Here is a 14,627-nt window from a genome sequence, read left to right on the forward strand (position 1 = left end):
AAACAGCAGGAGTTCAGGAGAGTCTCTGCTCTCACTTTATTTAAACAAAGGGGACAGATGGCCTTAGATCGTTACTTGCTAGGACTTTTAAAAAGTCAGAGACAGTTCCTGGTTGGATGAGCAAAGGTACGCCTTATTTGAATAAATTAAAGACAACAATGCGCCTTTACTATAAAACTTTCTACACGAGTAACAAATCATATTTGCTCTTGCAATTCTCCAAAGATGTCTTTGCACATCTTTGCTTTCCTTTCTATCTCCCTTCTTCTTTTCCATTTGTCTCAGGTAAATGAATGTATGTCTCTGTTGTTCTGCAGTTTCTGTTGTAATTTTATCCGTTGTCTTCTATTGGATTAAACTCTGTAATCCTGTGACGTCAACACTCATTGTTGTTTTCTGTGTGGCTACATGCGGCCTACCGGAAGAACCTGGGATCCGTAAGAAGATTGAGTCACAGAGTTTTCTTAAGAAATATACTATAACTTAAAATCTTCAACAGTTTCGAGAATAAACCTCTCAATTTAAAGAGAAGTCAGGTGCCAGTAACAAGTCCAAACACATTTTGCACCTTGATCAGTTAAAAGCAACACCTTTGCTGATATTTGCACTGGTTGAGGTTTTGTTGTTGGTCACAGGTTCATACACTCTGTAAACCTGAGAACTTTTGAAATTAGTAACTGTATAGCATATAATATTTACACTACAAACAAGGTAAAGTTCAAGGGAAATTGTTATTGGCGTACACAGTTCTGTGTCAAAGACAAGCTAATCCGTCCTTTAGTCATGAGACAAAGTCTTGACTCTTGGGGAATATTTTACAAGTCTAAAGAAGGCAATACCATCTTGTAATTCTCAAAAAGATAATAATGCTGGCCCAAAATGTTTTTTTTTTTTTGTTAGTTTTTTTTTTACTTTTATTTGAAAATATAAGTCAACATTTAAATGCAACCAGAATTAAGATTTACACTCAACAAGTTAAACGCTTTGGAAATTCTGCATGCTTTGTAGAAAAATCCAGGTATGACCTCACCAAATGCATTTAAAGATGTGGATGTGGTATCTCTGTATTTTAATGGTAACATAATTATATTGGGAGATGCTTGATCCTTGGACTCACTCTGACCCCACTTCATTCATAGAATGCAGTTTTAAAACACACACTACTAACAAGACAGCTTCACTTTTTTGATTTTTTTTAAAACCTGATAACTACAATTGTAGTTATAAGTTTCAGCACGATTGATAGGCAAATAACATTGCACCTGACTAAAATAATCTCTTTATGACAATGAAATTATGATCTAAACATTTTCCCCCTCCAAAAACACTGCTTTAATCCAAAATTATTCTAATCAAGTTCAAGAAAGATGGTATAGCAAAAACTAACAAAAATTAGAAATGTATTCAACAAAATTTTATCAAATTTATAAACATAGAAAACACAGCTTGAGCGTCACAAAAACCTGGAACTGTTTGTCATGAATCTTTCCTGCAGTTACACTGACAAAGCTTATTAGACAAAGTCTTATTCCAAACAACACAGAAAATTGTAAAACGGACAAAGACTAAAAACTAACATTCAAGATCCAGAGGAAGCATGCCGTTACTCCACCATTACTTCCAAAGGAGAGGGCATGAAGTGCTTTTCATAACCTGAGGTAGACTGTTCTTCCTCTGATGAGCTCCAACTATCATTCCTCTCTTCATCAGAGTCAACCATTTTACTGTACTCCTTCCTCCCGTATCTGCTGTCTGTACTGTCACTGCTTTCTCTGGTGGGATCCTCCTGTTGATCATCTTGGCAATCCATCAGGGGACAGCCATTCTCCTTTTTCATCATGTCGGGGTCAAAAACCTTGGACTTTATTTCCACAATTTCCAAAATAGAGATTGTTGGATAAGGTTCGTAGAGGGGACTGCGCATCCAAGTCAAGGGCTCGTTAATCTACAGGTGGATCAAAGAGAAGATTATTATTTTTACATTTTTTAAGTAAAACTTAAAAAAACAGCATGTCATTATGATTAAATACCAAATAATTTAAATTATTTTTAATAGTTGCAGTTGATTGCAGATTTGATTTTTGCTCACCTGGCGCTTCATCTGTTTGAAGATTTGGCTGTTGCTGGGATCTGGCACTTTCTCATAAAGACACTGAGGTAGGAGTGGGCACTCTTTTTTGCCTCCATGAAAAACACTAAAACAAAAAAAAACCATAAACCGATACCATCAATGGCATAAACCCCCCAGGAACCTTTTCACATTACAAACAAACTTTACTTAACTTTCACAGGGATTTTAATTGCATAAAGTAGCATATGATGGCACAGATGAAGAGAAAATAAGATGCATGGTTTTCAAAATTGTTACTCTTATATGAAAAGACTCACTAACACTTTACACAATTAACTAATCAGAGTTGAAGGAAAGATGAATGGCAAATACAGGAAACAAGCATTATGGAGGGAAAAAATCTGATCGAGGCTGTAACAGACTTGAGCCTTATAACTCTCGTAAACATACACCTAAAGTTACAATGGAGTAGCTTATATCAAAGCATTTTCATGAAATAGAATTGAATGGCCCCACTACTACTCAAATTCTGGGGTTAGCCTTCGAAATTGTCGATCATAGCAGCTCTTCATTTACACTGAATGTGTGCAGGCTAATTTTCACAGAAGAACGGGCAAAAATGTCCATACAAACACCATAGAGTCATGCCCTAAAAGACTCACTACACCGTGTTGGTCTTTCATACAAAATTACAAAAAATTGTAGCCAAACAAAATGTGAACAAGTTTAAGGGATGTGGAAATTTTTTCAGACAAAGTATATACATTTGCTTTGTCAGTATTAATGTTCTTAGATGATTGGCATCAAGGTATCTAGCAATGATTTTCTTACCACAGTATGAAACTGGTGATAGCTATGGCGATGACCAACAGCACAATCACCACAATGGGAGTCACAAATGCTGAAAAGAAATAGAAATATAGTGGAAGAAAGAAATTTAACAAATTTACTTGTTACAACCATTTTACAGGATATTACATATTAACATAAAGTTAATACATGATGGCATACCATAATCTTCATGATGATTGGTTTTGAATGTTTTGTTGACCTTTTCACTGGGCCCAGCAGCGGTCACAGCTCTTATCCAAACCGTGTATCCCTGACCTGGACTAAGATCCTTCAGAGTGTAAGTCGTATCTGTGATATTTATGTAGTGCTCTGGTTTGTGGTTTGGATCTGAGGTTAAGAAAAAAACAAAACATAGGACCATCAATTCACACTGTCAAAGAGCATTCCAACTTAGAAAAAACAGAAAGATTGTGCCGTTTAGTTGTAATATTTTTATTCAGATTTCCATATGAAATTAATATCCTCCACTATCCAAATAATATCCTTGTGTTGTTGCCACTTTGGTGAGTAAAATAAGAAAAAAGATCATTTTTATTTTATATTGCAGTGGTTATTAGCTCACTCCTACAGGAGATGTCACCACTTCAATCAAGGCCCACAATATGAGTCTTTTTTGTTCTTTTGTATTTTTATGTTATTTAGCTATTTCCTTGTTTACAAATTTTGTCATGTTCATTCCTGTCTTGTCTTTCCTACTTTGTTTTGTCCTCTGTTGCTGCTTTGCCAAGTACATTTCCCTGAATGTGATCAATATTTTTATCTTTAGTTGGAATCCCTACATATTCATATTGGACAATTCTATTCTGTCAAAGACATCAGGTTTTCATTTTATTTTAACAACTTCAATTTCTTTATATCCTTATATGTATCTTCTGGTTAAGCTTTATTGCACTAAACTGAATAAATTAGTCATTTAAGTTAATAAAAATAATTAAACTAAGGGGAATTGCACAGAAAAGAAAGAGCTGCAACACACAGTAACTGCAGAACATATTTAAAATACTATTATTGCTGGTTGTTTCATTGTGGTATATTTACTTTTTATGTTATGTTTGCAATTTGATTGTTTTTGCAATTGGAATTGGAGAGTTTTTACTGCTTTGTTGCCTGTCAGAAAAATATAGAAACTAAAGAAACTTGTTTGTCATAGAAATTGAACATTTCTGTGCATCCTACTGTTTATATTATGCAATCTACTATAATTAAGTGTATTGTATCATGTTATTCATAGCATTTTGTACCTCCTTGCTTGTTCAGTCCTATTTCATAGTACAAGATCACCCCCGTCTGGTTGGAACAGGGAACTGGCTCCCAAGTCAGAATCACCTTAGTACCAACAATATCAGACACTTTGAATGAAGTCACTTTGGAAGGAACTGATGGAGAAAAAAAAAGTTCATTAACCATCAATACAAGAAAATACAGTGATTAGGGATTTATGGAGAATAAATCAGCACACTCACCTCCCTGAGCTGAATATCCTGTAGCTGTTGCAAGCTGACTAATTGCATTCGAGTTTGACACTGCAAACAATGATACTTGGTATGGTGTGTACTTTTTAAATGTACCTACAGATGGAGACACATGAGAGTAAAAGAACCATAAATTAAAATAAAAAAATATGTTCCAAATTTTTGAAAAAACACTGAAAAGCTTAAATCGTTCTGAACCACAACAGAAATAAGCCGTATCCATCTGCTGTATCGCAGGCCACTAACCTTCAAAAAAGGCTGTGGTCTGTTTCTTGTCCACTTTGATCCAGTCAGATCCGCTGCCAGGTAGACACTCTTTGTATTGCACCACATACTGTTTGATGCCGTCGGAAACCTTGGAGGACTGATTCCAGGACACAGTGAGGTTCTTTTCGTTCATCTTGAGGTAAATTTTTGGCTCAGTTGCTTGTTTTCCTAGAGAAAATACAAAATAGGTTTTAGCCTTGATAATCCACAGAGGAAATACCAGCATTGTGAAACAATCGTGACGTCTAATGTAAGCTGACATAATTTCCTTTAGCAGCAACTCTGACTGAATGTAACATATGAAGGCTTTTATCCCTAGTGCTATAACTATTCTACCAAAAACTAATTTGTTTACAAAAGTCAAAAGTAAATGAACTAAACGCATTTCTAGTCATATCTCAGGTTAGCGAGGAAACGGCTGCAATTTCCTCTACTTTACCAATAGTAAGTTTGACAAAAAAGAAATAGATACCTGGTATCGGCCTAGGCAGACGAGAAGTCTTTGTTGCACCGAGAGCATTGTAGGCTGATACACTAAAGGATGATACATTCTTCAGAGATGAGGTGAGGCGCCACTTCAATTCATCATACACAAAGAGGCTGCTTGGGTTGTGCGTGGACACATGTATTAGCTGTTCAGTGCGATTATTGTAGAAAACTGTGATTTCATATCCAAGAATGTAACCTCGGGCCTGAGAAATGGAAAGATTCTGGACAAGCCAGATGGTATTGACTGAGTGCTGAATATGCCATTTAGAGAGAGAGAAAGATGGTCTTTAAATTCATTTTTGAGCTTACCTTCCAGTACAGAAAACAGTCAGAGTTTGACAAAAGCAGCCCGCAGTCCAACCATGCATCAACCTCTCCAACTGGAGCTGCAAAAAAGACAAATGTTACATACTCCGCACACATTAAATCTACCCAATACAAATCCTAAATGTCAACTTTTGTAGTGCTGATACGTTTCTTAAAGAGTGAAAAGTTGTTTTTGAATCCTGATAGAATGATCAGTCATTCTGTCAATACAAAAACTATTGCCATTGTGGATAAATGTAAAGATAAGTCATTAAAGTGAATATGTTTAGACCTCATTATTCTTTTAAGATGTAAGAAGTCAGGAGATGGAGCTCAAATGGCATACATCTCAAAATGTATTCAGCATCTCATGTTTAAACAATTATCGTGAAAGCTATTCATTTGATTATAGTCAAAAAATGTACACCTGTATTTATTTTGCATTTGCATGCAGCGTTTGCCCCTTAAACATTTTGCCATATTAGAGGACTAAACTTCAGTGCATTTTATTGGGATTTTGTGACACACCAGCACAAAATAGTGCTAAATAACAAGATGGAAAAAAGCGCAAGATAGAATTTAATTGCAAATAAAACCAGTGACCTTTGTTTGTATTTACTCCCCATTACCCTCAAACACCTTACTCTAATTCTCTTAAATAATACCTATTGCACAAAATTGTAGCCACATTATAATATAAATGAAACCAAGGTTGAACCTTTTGGGCTACATAAAAAGAGTATGAGCAGAGGGTTGCAATCATCAGAAATTCGTCAACTCAGCATCCTCTCCCTTACTGGAAAAACAAAACTTTTCACCACTGGAGGAAATGAGGAACTCTGTTGATACTGCAACAATTGGCAATCCCAGGTCTCCAATCTGAGGGAACAAACTATCCCCAAAAATGACAATACTCTGTCTCCCAGAGCACGGTTTATTAAGGCTATATACGTCCAGAATTAGGAAGCTGGATGTCTCCCTGTAGTCCTCGTCTCAATCCCAATGTACACTTGTGTGAAACCTGGTGACCAGCATTATGAGGTAACCAGCTGTTGTGATGCTGTACAAGTCTTCCACACACTGCTGAGGCCCCCGATCATTAAATAAATAAATTTGTACATTTTCATTATACTTCATTTTTTAATTCACCCAATATACTAAACATCAGTGAGCAAGAGTTAAAAGCAGAATAAGTCATTAGCGGAAAGGATTTTGCATCTTTTTCAAATACTTTACTCTGCAACTCAACCCACAAATATATTTCGCTTACAAATGTGATGCCATTTAAAGGTTAGTAAACAAGTTTTCTGATTAAGTAAGACTGTTTGCCAATAAATATTGCTGCATTCATAAGCACGCATCCAAGGCTGGTGTCGGTGTAACATGTAGAAGGCAATAAAATACATGGTAACACTTTATTTGAAGGGGGGTGAATAAGACTGTCATGACACTGTCATAAACATGACATAACACCTGTCATGAACATGAATAAGCCTTCATGAATATTTATGACTGTTGTCATAAAGCATCATTCGGTAAATTATGACACTTTTAATACAAAGTTGACATTATTCAAAATGTCTTTGTTATGAGAACTTGACATTAACTAAGAAATCATTACTGTTTAAACTTTACCTTTAATAACATAAAGTTACCTCATTTTTAAAGTGCAATCAGTAATACTTTTATAACAAATTTATATCAGCAATGATTTCTTGGTTAATGTCAAGTTGTCATAACAAAGACATTTTGAATAATGTCAACTTTGTATTAAAAGTGTCATAATTTACCGAATGACGCTTTATGACAACAGTCATAAATATTCATGAAGGCTTATTCATGTTCATGACAGGTGTTATGTCATGTTTATGACAGTGTCATGTCAGTCTTATTCAACCCCCTTCAAATAAAGTGTTACCAAATACATTTACTTTTCTTGTCGAATGCCAAAAGATAAATACTCACACGACTCAGCACTTTTTATTGAATAGCTTGGACTCCAGTCACTCATCAGGCTCGGGTCACATTTACAACGGACCTGAAATTCGTAAACTGTGCTGGGCTGGGGTTCTATGACTCCGTAGCTGCTACTTAAGTTATACTCAGTCTGTGATGAAAGAACGAGGGTAAAAGTTTGGCATTAATTCTTAGGAAAAAAAATACAAAAACACCAAATACCATAGGAAATTAATTTGCCAAACTTACCCGAATCCAGTTTTGATCATCCTTAATACGATATCTAACGTCACAGACTCCAACATTAAGCTCCAGCTCGCCACAGATGGTGCTCCAGTGAATCTCTAACGGATCTTCCTCGCTTAATGTGATTGTAGGTGGAGGCGGCTTGACTGGTGTGATTGGGGAAGAGACAGAGGACCAAAAATCAGGCAGATCTTTGGTCCTCTGCCTAATGTCAGATTGAACGTTTTCAATCGTACATCGGATTGAAAACGTTCAATCCGATGTACGAGTCACAAAAGTAATACAAGGAAGGTATTCTAATAGGATCAGCAATATCTATTTATTTCAGCTATTGGGGATTGTTCTGTCTGACTTCATTAGAAAAACTTGGGAGTAGACGTACTGATGTTCTGGGTGTGGATAACAATTTCCTGAGATTTGACAGAACCATTCTGATTCTGTACCCAAACCCGGAGTTCTCCATGGCTCTCGAAGTTTTCCCGACAGATTTTCCCGTCTAAGCTATTCCGAGTGGTCACAGGCTTCTCCCTGAAAAAAAGCAGGAGAAGATGTGAGAGGACAGGCCAAGGCAAAAAAAAAAAAAAGCAGGGCCTAAAAATGTTTAATTTTGGGAGATTAAGAGCAGAAATTTGCCAAGTGCGTTTACTCTTCATTTTCTGGCTTCCAGTGAAGGGTGTAGATAGGACCGATATCTGGGGGGGGTTTTGGATCCCAAATGCATTCGATAACTGAACAGTGCGTCGGATTGCACGGTCTGAAGCACTCAAGGTTAGAGGGAGGAGCAGGAGGACCTGGTGAGCACAAAGAGAGAACGTGTCAGCATAGATGCATTGTTTTTCCTGCCAGATATATGGATTTGTAGGTTTTCTTTGCATCACATACGATGGATTAAGAAATAACAGACATTACTCATCTGTGCTATTTACATATTAGCTATAAATGAGTGCAGACCTAAATGTTTTCCTCTCTCTCCACATGAAATTATTCCCATGCCAGAAACCCGTTGAATAGTTCCTCTACCTCAAGCATAAAATAGGTCTCTGAGCAGCCTCCTGCTGGTATGTAGTGATCCGGAAGGTGCTTCACTTTTTCCGCATTTTGTAATGTTACAGACTTATTCCAAATTATATTAAATTAATATCTTTCCTCAAAATCCTACTCACAAATACTCCATTATGACAATGTGGATTTTTTTTTTTTTTTTTTTTACAGATTTATTAAAAAACAGAAAATCGAGAAATCACATTTACGTAGATATTCACAGTCTTTGCTTAATACTTTGTTGATCCACCTTTAGAAGCAATTACTGCCTGACGTCTTTTTGAATATGACGCCACAAGCTTAGCTCAGGTGAGCAGTTTCATCCATTCTTCTTTACAGTCCTTCTCAAGCCCCATCAGGCTGAATGGAGTCATCTGTACAGTCATTATCAGATTCAAGTCTGGACTCTGGCTCGGTCACTCCAGGGCTCTGAAGCCACTCCTTTGGGATGATGGCCATGTACTTTGGGTCGTTGTCCTGCTGAAGAATTAACCAGTGCACCAGGCTAAGGTCAAAAGCGCTTTGAGGCAAGTTTTTATCCAGGTTGTCTCTGTAGGTTGCTGCATTCATCTTTCTCTCCATCCTGACTAGTCTCCCAGTTCCTACTGCTGCAAAACATCCCCATAGCATGATGTTACCACCACCATTCTTCACTGTAGTGGTGGTATTGTCCTGGTTTCCTCCAAACCTTATTCCTGGTGTTCACACCAAAGTGTTCAATCTCAGACCAGATAATTTAGTTTCTCGTGGTTTAATCCTTCAGGTGCCTATTGGGCAAACTCCATGCGGGGCGCCAATGCCTTTTATCAAGGAGTGGCTTTCGTCTGGCCAGTCTACCATACAGGTCTGATTGGTGGATTGCGATTGAGATGGTTGGTCTTCTGGAAGGTTCTCCACTCTCAACAGAGGAAACCTAGAGATCTGACAGAGTGACCATTGGTTTCTTGATCGCCTCCCTGATCGATCAGGCGTGATGGCACTAGAGAGAGTCCTGCTGGTTCCAAACTTCATCCGCTCACCAATAATGGAGGCCACTGAACTCACTGGAACCTTCAAAGCAGCAGAAATGTTTCTGTATCCTTCTCAAGATCTGTGCCTCAAGATAGTCCTTGTCTTGGAGGTCTACAGATAATTAATTTGATTTCATGCTTGATTTTTACCTCTGACCTGCTGTTAGCTGTGGGATCTAACATAGGTGGGTCTGTGCCTTTCCAGATCTAGCCAGTTTAACTAAACTTACACATGTGGAGTCCATGTAAGCTGTGGAAACATTTAAAAGATGATCTGTGGATGTAGCTCAGTTTTGAGCTTCATGGCAAAGGATGTGAATATTTACAGAAATGTGATTTTTTGGGGGTGGCAAAATCCTCAAAGAACATTTTTTCACATTATCGTAATTTGGTTGAGGATGCATTGAAACATGATAAACACTCCAGCAAGAACTCAGAATATTGATCATTAAGAAGTAGTTGTGCAGATATATGTGTGATTTATTTATAAACAGACAAAGGTCTTACAGAGCCAAAAAAGCAGTCGCGGTACGGAAGGTACTATCCTCGTGAGTCACAATACAAAAATGTAATGGCTGCTGTGTGAAGCTGCCAGGGGTATGAGTCAGAAAAAAAAATCCAAGTGTCTGTGACATTTTCTATGTAACAAACATGGTAAAATATTACATATCGTTATTTTTACAACACAGAGAAAAAGAAAGAGAAAAAAGAGACCCCTATTTTACTGCCCATCAGTATCTATATATTTGATCTGGGAGGTAAAATTGATAAAAAATAAAAATAAAAGCAAAAACAAACAGGAAGCAGTTCTCTAAAAAAATGCACAAAAAGTTACAAAACAAAGAAAGGTACACTCATTTTAAACAACAATACAAAGGATGTTTGAGTGACTCACATGCTCATCCGCCTGTCTCTCAAGCTTACACTTTTTTTTACACATTCAATACACGCCTGTCACCTTTACCCATTTCTCATAAGCCTGCGTGTGCTTTGCAGTAATCAGTTCAATACTTGCACATGAGACATTACAAGAAGGCGCAGTAGTTGCCGTGTTAACAGGAAGCAGGTAGCTACAGTCTGAATGAGTGCTGTCTTCCTTTAAGACCACTTCCCTTTTAATATAGACTGCAAATCAAATCATATTTAAAGTATAAATGCAAATAATTGCTCATATTATATATAATGCAAAGCAAAAGTAAGGCTATCAATTGTTAAAATAGACTTAACTGACTAATCTGATCACATATTTTGTGGTTTTTACTGTGATCACAAGAAAGGCAGCATCAAATAGTGTTGAAAAATTCATTTACTACATACAGTCAGAACATTACAAATTCAAATACTGCTCTAAAAACAACCAACAAGGATGCTTTCTAACAGTAGCATCATTCAGTAGTGCAACTATAAAGCCAGATAGTAGTAGACAACTGCATTTGGGCATATTTTAAAAAGCAAATGCAGCATTTTATTTTATTTTTTTAATTATCTAGTGGAAGCACCTAGGTTAGTTTACATACATTAGATTAACATTAGGGTAATCTAATGTACCCACCCTTTGGTTTGTTATTTTGTTTGCATTTCCTTTTAATTCCTGTAAAGCACTTTCTATAGCCTTGTTGCTGAAAATGTGCTAAATAAATAAGATTACCTTTTACCTTTAAAAAAATGAAAATGTTCAAACTATAGAATTAAACAACCATATATAATCAATATTACCACAGGGTGAAAGTTTATTTTTAATATAGTTTTTAAATAAACATATTGCTCCTTGATATAATAGTATTTTCAACTCAAGCAAAACATATGATGAACAGCACAGCTCATTTTATAATATTGGTAGAAAATAAACTTGTTAATTTCTGAGGAAATGTGGATGTATGAAGCTTGGAGATATTCTTCTCCCAGTAATAAATATACAAATTTGAATAAGCCTACCTGGGCTAGAACAACAACAGTACAGGAAGGTGACCAGCAAGACGGGCAGCAGCCACCACGTCGTAGGTGTGGCCATCACATTTAGACCTCAAGTTTCTGAAAAACAAATACGTTTTCATTCCGTAGATTTATCTTTACTTGAAGTGAATAAATTTATACAACGAACCAAAACCTCGGTAAAAACAAGTCACCGCGAGAACCTCACGAGACCCTCGCGTCAGGTAAAATGTGCTGCTATTAAGAGTTGCGTTCACTTCCCCGACATAGCAGGAATACATATATAAGCACCAACATTTGCTCTTTAGCAGGGCTATACATTAAGTAAATATTTCTACTATAACGCAAAATTCTTTACCTCATTTCGAGATACACAAAGACACATGAAGCGCATGTTGTGGCCGTAGGAAACTAACGCTGAAAAAAAGTTACTGCGGAATTAAAAACTTTGCCGGGTGAAGCTCCTCCCTTTTCAGGAATTACCGATGACGTAGAAAGTAGATTATGGTTATATTTTTATTCTCGGGCTCTGTTCTTCATTCTTCCGGTATGGCTCTCCGATGTTGTCCTAAAACGTGCCCTCACTGTCAAAGCATGTTTTGCTTTTGTTTTGTTTCGCTTTTTTGCTGTTGTTGTTTTCGTTGTTTTTTTTGTTTGTTTTTTTTTCCTTTTTGGAGTGTCTGTTTTTATCACAATACAACTTATAATAAATTGGAACAGCCTGATGAAGCATAATGAAACTGAATGCAGTTATTTCAAATTGAAGCTGAACATTCATTCCACTTTTTGTTGCTTTGCTTTTTTGCCTTCGGTTTTTGTTTGTTTGTTTGTTTGTTTGTTTTAAAGCATATTGAGGGTGTGTTTTTTATTTTGCTTGTCAGAATGGACGGAATTTCAGCTGCATGCACTATTAGCAGCCAAAATTTACATGAACAGACTGGTGCAAAAAGAACAATTTGAACTAACACTGGTTTTACTTTATTGCAAATTTACTTTTTTCCATTTGTTTCTGAGACTGACCATTTCCTCAAGAGTTTACAGTTTTCTTCTGTATTTTGTTAACAAAATGTATTTGATAAATATTTCTGTGAGGAAAAAAACACATCACATGTTTGTGAGTAAGGCATTTTATAGTTTTGTTGTTTTGAATGGGAAATTGTTACATCACATTTGTTCAATGAAACATATAGAAAATATTTTTACACTACAAATGACATTAGACCTACTTTCACATGACAGGCTGTTTATGAAGTTTTACAAAATGTAGCACAAAGTTCTTAAAAGTTGCAGAAACATTAATCAGGAATAAAAAAAGTACATTTATTCCTGTCTGTCTTTAAACACTGAAAACATTTTAGTACGGAAAACAGAACACATTTACTAATTCGACTCAACTTCTTGACAAACATGAAACAAAATTAAAATGTTTCTGTGTGTATGTGTGCATATTTGTGGGAGGGTGTAAAACATTTGCTAACACATGCATTCATTCATCAACCCTCAGCAAAGGGAGCTGATCTCGCTTTTGCTGCAGCCCCACTTGCAGCAGGCGTTGGACAGACCCACCACGACGTCCCGGCCTTTGCGGTCAGCTTTCCGGAGAGCCTCCAGGATTTCATCAGTAATGAACGACCGGGTGGACCTGCTGAACCCACCATTAGGGTTGTTTTGGGGCGTGAAGCTGAGGTCTTTGGTTGTTTGAAGGAAGTTTTCAACCATAAAGTTGGAGGTCAAGCCCTCTGAAGACTCATCTTGATGGGAGGTGAATGGGTCTTCTGAAACATCTGGTGGAGGGAACAATACGGCTTGCTCATGTTTACTATCATAAAAGATGCACCAAAAGATTACGTGATAGTAGGAGTACCTGGATTATCAAATGCACCTGTTATTGTAACATAACTCTATTAATATCTGATTTAAATATATTCTATTTCAGTTGTTGCTTGAACCAGTACCCTAAGACTACATGGCAAAAATATGGACTCAATTACACTTCAAACAATTCAAACATAAAGTTGATCATGGATTTTAAATTAACTCTCCACTGGTTTGGAAATCTTATGAATAGATGTAATAATGTGTGATTTTGACCATCTTTGAGATCAAGTTACATGCAAATTATAAAAAAAATATCCTGACAGTATAATAAGAGTGAAAGTGAAGATTTAGATGCTCCCGCAGGCTTACCTGGACTTCTAAGTGATCGTTTCCAGCGTGATCCTCCGCAGGTGAAGATGACTGCTCGAATAAACTCTCTGCCACAGAGTTTCACCCCATACGTTGGATCCTCCATGGGCTGAGCTCCAACCCCAGCCACAAGCAAACACACGGCCATTACCACTGCTTTCCACATTGTATCCCAAGCAAGTAAAGCAAGATGGAAAAATTCAAGTTTTTTTTTTCTTATGTCTGTGTCCCAGTTTGCTTGAGCTGTGCCCCTGCAGGTGATCCAGATGTGGTTTATAAAGGAGTTTGTTGCTATGTATTGGAGAGGATGGCAGGCCTTCTCAAGCAGAGAGAGAGAGAGAGAGATTTGAAAAAGTGATATAGTGGAAGACCTTTATGGAAACAAAAGGCAGACCAAAGGTGGCATAATCAGCAAATGCATTAGAAGCATCTGTGATACAATTGTATTTCAGCTTGTGACGTATATTCATTTCCATCACTGTCCTAACCCTTTCTCAAATTTGAAACAGACTTAATAAAAGTCTCTGTAATTATCCAAACAAGCTATGACTAACTGATCAGATTGCATATTTAAATTGTTAAATATGCAATTGTTGATATGCAACAGTTTAAAACCTGGTTGGCATTGGTATTTGTACAGAAAGGTCTCATTTCAGAGCAGGGGTGCTTCCAGAAAGTTTGCAAAGGAGTGACCAGATGGGATCCATGTCCATGTCTCTGGGTGGCACACAACAAATTTATCAGGAGCTTTATAACATCAATCATGGCAGCTAAAAGTGGTCTTCACCTCTTTTAGAC

At 36.9% G+C, this 14,627-nt stretch overlaps 2 protein-coding genes across 2 annotated transcripts; both read right to left on the reverse strand.

The window, feature by feature from the left end:
- Positions 1-901: 901 nt before the first annotated feature.
- il12rb2l (interleukin 12 receptor, beta 2a, like) lies at positions 902-12,112 on the reverse strand. Its single transcript, XM_015056530.1, has 15 exons — positions 12,001-12,112; positions 11,646-11,741; positions 8,306-8,450; positions 8,042-8,187; positions 7,663-7,805; positions 7,423-7,564; positions 5,461-5,537; positions 5,135-5,372; positions 4,642-4,830; positions 4,387-4,491; positions 4,165-4,299; positions 3,083-3,250; positions 2,903-2,972; positions 2,090-2,195; positions 902-1,945 (listed from the first exon to the last, which is right to left on the reverse strand). Exons 2-15 carry the CDS (start codon positions 11,719-11,721, stop codon positions 1,604-1,606), a joined length of 2,082 nt encoding a protein of 693 aa, XP_014912016.1. The 5' UTR covers positions 11,722-11,741; positions 12,001-12,112; the 3' UTR covers positions 902-1,603.
- Positions 12,113-12,757: 645 nt separating this feature from the next.
- rln3a (relaxin 3a) lies at positions 12,758-14,088 on the reverse strand. The gene is made up of 2 exons (XM_015056531.1): positions 13,830-14,088; positions 12,758-13,426 (listed from the first exon to the last, which is right to left on the reverse strand). The coding sequence occupies exons 1-2, from the start codon at positions 13,993-13,995 to the stop codon at positions 13,143-13,145; spliced, it is 450 nt and encodes a 149-aa protein (XP_014912017.1). The 5' UTR covers positions 13,996-14,088; the 3' UTR covers positions 12,758-13,142.
- Positions 14,089-14,627: the final 539 nt, after the last annotated feature.

Source organism: Poecilia latipinna, unplaced genomic scaffold, assembly GCF_001443285.1.
Source record: "Poecilia latipinna isolate Pla-1442-1.1 unplaced genomic scaffold, P_latipinna-1.0 Scaffold1388, whole genome shotgun sequence".
Classification (NCBI taxonomy): domain Eukaryota; kingdom Metazoa; phylum Chordata; class Actinopteri; order Cyprinodontiformes; family Poeciliidae; genus Poecilia; species Poecilia latipinna.